Genomic DNA, 6,366 nt, shown 5'->3' on the forward strand with positions numbered 1-6,366 from the left:
CGGCCGGACCCGAAGCGGGGAGGCCCGGCCCTGACCGCGCCGCTCTGTCCGCCCCCCAGGAGAGACCATCCAGGGCCTGCGGAGCAGCCTGCGCGATGCCATCGATACGCTGTCGCGAGTGGACTCGTCGGTGGCCGTCAACTCCGGCGGGGAGCTCTTCCTGCGCTTCATCAGCCTCACCTCGCTGGAGTACTCGGTAAGGCGCGGGCTCCCGCCGAGCCCCGTGCTGTGGGGCCGGCCGGCTGCTTCAGCACTCGCCGTCCTTTCCAGGACTACTCCAAGTGCAAAGAAATCATGATCGAGCGCGGGGAGATCTTCCTCAGGAAGGTGTCTCTCTCGAGGAACAAAATCGCCAAGCTGTGCCATCCGTTCATCAGAGATGGAGCCGTAAGTAGGCCGGGGCGGCTGCCTGCGCTGCTGGGAAGGCAGAGGAGGAGGGGGTGAAGCTCACTGACATTCATGGCAGCAGTGGCGGAGGGGACAACGTTATTATCCCTGTGCACTCACAGAAGCCGTGGCTTTATTTCGTAAGGGCTCGTCTCCTCCCCTCCTGTTTCCATGCAATGCGTTGTGCTGTGCTCCACCTGTGCTGAGACGTTTAATTTAATGCACTGAATTGCTGTCCTTTGGTAGCGTCAGGGCTGCCACATCAAGCCCATCTCTCACAGTGATTTCCTCTCCTACAATCTCTAGAATACAAGCAACATCATAGAATTATAGAATCATTTCAGTTGGAAGAGACTCTTAAATCTCATATAGTCCAACTACCTGCAATACCCACAGCCCCATCAGTGCTCACAGCCCCGTTCCCTGACCGTGGCTGGCTGCAGGGATGGGGCACCACCACCTCTCTGGACACCTTGTGCCAGTGCTTCACTACCTTTATCATAACTAACTTTTTCTTTATATCCATCTAAACTATCCCTCTTTTAGTTTGAGACCATAACATCATATGTTAGATATTAATTAACATTGACAGAAGCGAAGTAAAAACCCTGACACCTCTAACTGCAATAAATGTATTAAAGCTCAGCAAGAAGTAATATTTTATCTTTTTTTGACAGAGGATATTGACACATTCCTACTCAAGAGTGGTCCTCAGGGTGCTAGAAGCAGCTGTTGAGTCAAAGAAGCGATTCAATGTTTATGTTACTGAATCTCAGCCAGACCAAGCAGGGCAAGTATTCATTAACTTGTGCTTGATCTTGGTTAAGAGGATAAGCTATAGCCAGCATCAAATCTGTCGTAACTTAAAAGCTGCTAGCCTTGTAGGAACATAGGTCATCATAGGTTTCATTCTTTCAGACATTATTTTTCTAGCATCATCTTTAAAGAAAGACTACTAAGCTTCATGTTCGTTTTTTAATAGGCAAAAAATGGCAAAGGCCCTGAGGAAACTGAACATTCCTGTGACTGTGATACTGGATGCTGCAGCTGGGTAAGCTTGATCATTGAATCTTAATGTTGTTCATCCCAACTTTATTTTAACACTGTTACATTTAAGTTCCATAGAAGATTGTTCTAAATACAGAAATTGTTACTTAGTTTGTCATAGTCATCAAACAAGCTAAGCAAGTTACACCTTTAGGTGCATGATTAACCAAATACGCCTGCTGCAAAGCTTGTTCTTTGATGTTTGCCTATTAGGTCTGACTCCATCAACCTAAGTGTAGGACTTGGGGATATGTGGAGAAGGAGCTGCTGTACTAAAGAAAGCTACTTTGATTTTTCTACTTTATACATGTTGTGTTTGTTTGTTTTTAAGCTAAACTACAGCATATTTTGTCATGCAGTGACTACAATTGATGAATTTCTCCCATCACTTACACAGTTGTCAAGGTCAGATATGGCTTGTACCATTCTTGCTGAGCAAGCAGGTGAAAACTCATTCCAAGGGTGTCTAACAACACAGCCTTACTTGGCTAACAGTAGCTAAAACTACTTTAGAAAAGTGAGAGACTGTTTGAGTTCCTTATCTCTGTTCAGTGAGTCATATTATTTGCTAAGACTTGGATTTTTTTCCCCTCCTTCAACAGCTATATTATGGAGAAAGTGGACCTGGTTTTAGTTGGCGCTGAAGGTGTAGTTGAAAGTGGAGGCATAATTAACAAGGTAAAAAGAATGCATTACATCAGTCTGTAAACTCTATTGAAATTTTCTTAGATATCAATCAGTGAAAGTCTGTTATTATTGGAAATGTGGCAATATTAAGTCATACTAGCACTAAATCTGCATGTTATTTTTTGTGTCTCCACAGATTGGCACTAATCAGATTGCTGTGTGTGCCAAAGCTCAGAATAAGCCATTTTATGTGGTAGCAGAAAGTTTCAAGTTTGTAAGACTTTTCCCTCTCAACCAACAGGATGTCCCAGATAAGTTTAAGGTAAGAGAAATACAGGTTGCTTTCTGGCAAACTAAGATCCACTTACGTGTCTGTGAGTAATTTTCTTCTAAGCACATCTTCATTTGGATCTCTCTACTGTAGTTAACTTGACACAGTACAGAGTTGCTCCACGTTCAAGTCAAATGTCCAACATCCACATTTTGTCCTAATACTTTCATTGAGTTACTAAAGCAGTTCCTTTGGGGCACAGCAGTAGCTGCAGGCAAGAAACAGCTACATCAAGACGCTTCAGAACTATAAGTTGTATGGTGGATAGAAGGTAAAACACTTGAGACCAAGGTGGCAGTGTGTGCCTCATTTTAAAGCAGTTGAGCAGATATTTGTGGTAAAATGGAAGGAAGTCAAGATTATAGTACTGCCCCTGCCCTAGAGAGGTTTTAGCTCACAGCTGTGTAATAATTAATGGTCTCATTTCCTTCTAGTACAAAGCAGACACTCTGAAAACAAGTCCGAATCTAACAGAGGAACATCCCTGGATTGACTACACATCACCATCACTTATTACGTTACTGTTTACAGACCTTGGTGTATTAACTCCATCAGCTGTCAGTGATGAACTCATTAAACTGTATCTGTAACTTGATGGACATGCTGTGCCATGTACCATCTTCGATGACTGTCACAGCTGGAAGAGGCTGGGAGGTGATACAAGTGGGGTGGACATGGTAAGGAGACAGCATTACAAGGTTTCATGTCATTATTGGCCTTCTTCAGCCTAAGGCATTACCTGTGGATGGATCACTGTTTAGAAATGAAAAATCCAAGTTGCTACAACTTCTGAATACCTTAAATGAATTATCTGAAAGATGGGTCAAGTACTTTAGTATTGTAAAATAAAGTAACTAATGGTGTGTGCAGCCTCATTCAGAGCTATGCTGTCACTCACTGATCTGTGAACAAAAAGCCCTGAAATAAATGCTCCAAAAGAAAGCTGTAGCTCCAGCCAAATCATACATGGGCAGTGCTCTTAGCTTTGTTCTTATCTCTGCTTATGGAAACCAGGTTTCTTTATGAAGAAATTAAATCTGTTCTATTCTCTGCATCATTATTTTGTTATAAAAATACAGTTTTATTGAAACAAGGAGTATCTTAATGTAAAAGTCCACTTAGAATAAACATCAACCTTCAGTCTCGGCAGCAGCTTCTTTGAATTTACTCTGGCTACCTGTTAATCTCTTCTCAAATTCTTCTTCACTAATTTTCCCCTTTTTTAATCTTTTCAAAAGTCTCGTGTCATTCAGCAGCTCTTCCATGTCCTCATCTTCCATATCAGAGCCCTGTTAGCCATTGAAGTACAACAGATTACACACAGCACCAAAAGGCTTCATTTCTACATGGCTGAACACAACAGAATTTTACCACCTAGATTTTGCCAGCAGCATCCAAGCAGGAAATTATACTCAATTTCTACAACCAATCTATCAAATTAACTTGCTAAGATACAAAAAAGAAAAGCAACAACAAATAAGAACTGTGCAGTGAAGTACTGCTATATCCCTTACAATCCATGCAGCCTATCAGCCTATGCTGGCAGCAATTCACCATCAACTGAGTGATGAGAAATTGTTTCAGCTTTAAAAAGCTTTTTTTAATGCTTTGCCTGTCAAAGACCTAGAAGGTTTATTTTCAATAAGTAATTCCGCAGTGCATCTCGCTCCTGTCACACTAAAATCCCATTGCTCTGCCTTTTGGAAGTACACACCTATGCTAAAGCAATGACATGCAGTTTAATAAAATGGGTTTACCTCTTCACGCTTCCTTTTAGCTGTTATTTTCCTCTTCTTCTCCCTTTTGGCTTTCTGCTTTGACCAGGATTTGTTTTTTATGAATTTCTTTTTTGCTCCATTTTCCTGTCTTTCCTTTCTTTGTTGTTCTAGTTGCTTTTGTCTCTGTTTTTCTCTATTTTTATCCTTAAATGGAATGGAGTCTGTATTAACAGTGACTGGAGTAAAGTCTGGAAAACATTTTCCTCTTAGCTCAGGCATCTTTGGCATTTTTAACAAGGCAAAACCTCTAGCAAGACTAGCAAAGTCCAGATCTGTTAAGATAAAGATTATAAAGTCAGTTTCCTGTTGGATAAAGAGTTAACTTACAAAGTCACAGGAAAAAAAGATTATCCTGAAATTTGTATTTAATAGCAGTAACAATATTAGGTCACATTTATGCTCAGGTTTGTTTCAGTCAGACTTGCTAATTAAACGTTTTCTCTGAAAATGATGAGAAATTGCTTAAGCAAGTAAGAATTCTGTCACAACTGGATACTGCAGAAAGTATCTTTGAGAACAGAAATGGGTGGTTGTAGCTTCTGGATAATATTCATGGGTTTTTTTGCCAAACCAAATATTGCCGTCTGGAGAACAGAAAAAGATCCCCAGCTCCTGCTGGGAATTACCTTTTATTCGGAAGATCAGATTGCATTCGTGTTTGGCATAAGCCTGGATGTAAGAGACAAATGCTTTCATCCCTTTCTCAAACACGGCCCTGTCAGCGAGAGCCATAGACTTCAGTTTTGGAAGAAGATCTAACACGTTTCCCTGTGGTTTCATTTCCTGCATGGGACACTGAAAACCAAAAAAGAAATACAAAAAGAAAGGCAAAGTTCAGCTGAATGATTTGAAATGTGCTATGAGACTTCAAACATATTTCTTCTCCAGTTAATCTTCAGTACGTTTTCAGCACCTTTCCCTGTCTTTTACCAGGCCGTTTTATGTACTCAGTAAATGACACAGGGAGCAATCACATTCTAACAGTTGAATCTGGTGATTAATAAGCAGCTCTTCTCTTTTTTTAATTATGCACGTCTGCTAAAACTTTATCAATGCATATGATCTTAAGCCCAATGAATTCTGACTTCAAAATGCCTGTCATTAAACTTCTGATGAGCGTCTGCTCCCTTGTCCTTTTCTGCCTAGGCTTAGAATAAAACTCTACTGACCTTTTGATTGATTGAGAGAAAGTTAATATAAGATTCTTCCATGGGAAGCAAAAATACAAGTGCACTGCCAACATTTCCAATCCGTGCTGTTCGACCACAGCGATGCACAAAGGCACTGAAATAAAACAGGGATCATTCAAGGAGATGCTTTGTCTGACTTAAAAGCATTAGCGAGCAAAAGGGCAAATCTGACAGAATGGAAAACTTGGAGGTCTCCATATTTTCAAACTAAACTAATAACTTTAGCTACAGGAAAATTACGAGAATAGAAGTAAAAATACCTGGAAAAAGCTCCCCTCACATGAACTCTCAACATACTACCCTTAAATAGCTCTGCTCTCTGCACTCATTCACACACCTCAGCTTGTGACATCTCTACTCTCACACAACCCTTAGAACAGAAGCCTCTTTGCACAAGTGCAGGTGGCAACCACCTATTTCACTTCTGCACGCTAGGCCTACAAAACCAATTGACTTCATTCACATCAGTTACGATAAAAGTTGCCACCTTCTTGTTGGCAGGCCGCTCAGACTTCAGGCAACAAGTAAATGCCTTTTCCACAGTTGTGTGTTCTCAATTTATATCTGAACAGTAGAGTAGCACAAGCACAAGTTGGTAAATCTGAAGTTGTACCTTGCACTGCTAGGTGGGTCATACTGTAAAACCCAGTGTACTTCTGGGATGTCTATGCCACGGGCCATCACGTCAGTGCAAACTAAAATCCCACTAGGAAGAAGAAAAGAAACATTTTTTCACTAACTGTCATTTAAGAAAAGCACACTGTAGACACAATTAAATCTCTCTTACTGCTTCTACTTTTGCCTAGAGTAACTTGCTTGGCTCTTACCCTGGGAGCTTTCGAAACTCAGTAAAAATCTTGTTACGCTTGTGTTTCATTTTCCCATGAATGCACATTATTTTCACTTGTTTAATTAAGGATTCCAGAGCCTTCCCATAGTATTCCACACAGGCACACGTGCTGTTGTGATGAAGACAGAAAAGTAAAAGATTATGCTGCATATTTAA

At 41.0% G+C, this 6,366-nt stretch overlaps 2 protein-coding genes across 3 annotated transcripts in view; one reads left to right on the forward strand and one right to left on the reverse strand.

Moving 5' to 3' along the window:
* Positions 1-34: 34 nt before the first annotated feature.
* EIF2B1 (eukaryotic translation initiation factor 2B subunit alpha) lies at positions 35-3,532 on the forward strand (the record flags this gene model as incomplete). Its single annotated transcript, XM_010720236.3, has 7 exons — positions 35-196; positions 271-387; positions 1,065-1,177; positions 1,370-1,438; positions 2,037-2,112; positions 2,258-2,383; positions 2,827-3,532. Coding segments are annotated over 7 exons (819 nt in total), but the record flags the coding sequence as incomplete, so codon positions are not given.
* Positions 3,497-6,366, reverse strand: part of DDX55 (DEAD-box helicase 55) — a 9,112-nt gene continuing 6,242 nt past the window's right edge. Inside the window, exons 10-14 of one of the 2 annotated variants that reach the window (XM_010720080.3) lie at positions 5,974-6,005; positions 5,340-5,454; positions 4,797-4,965; positions 4,150-4,442; positions 3,497-3,681 (exon numbers count right to left, since the gene is read on the reverse strand). In XM_010720080.3, the coding sequence (XP_010718382.1) occupies positions 3,523-3,681; positions 4,150-4,442; positions 4,797-4,965; positions 5,340-5,454; positions 5,974-6,005 (768 nt within the window). In that variant the 3' untranslated portion in view covers positions 3,497-3,522. Of the gene's footprint in view, positions 3,682-4,149; positions 4,443-4,796; positions 4,966-5,339; positions 5,455-5,973; positions 6,067-6,366 lie in introns of both variants that reach the window. The other variant, XM_010720081.3, reaches the window with a different exon arrangement.

The sequence above is a fragment of the Meleagris gallopavo genome, chromosome 17 (assembly GCF_000146605.3).
Source record: "Meleagris gallopavo isolate NT-WF06-2002-E0010 breed Aviagen turkey brand Nicholas breeding stock chromosome 17, Turkey_5.1, whole genome shotgun sequence".
Classification (NCBI taxonomy): Eukaryota; Metazoa; Chordata; class Aves; order Galliformes; family Phasianidae; genus Meleagris; species Meleagris gallopavo.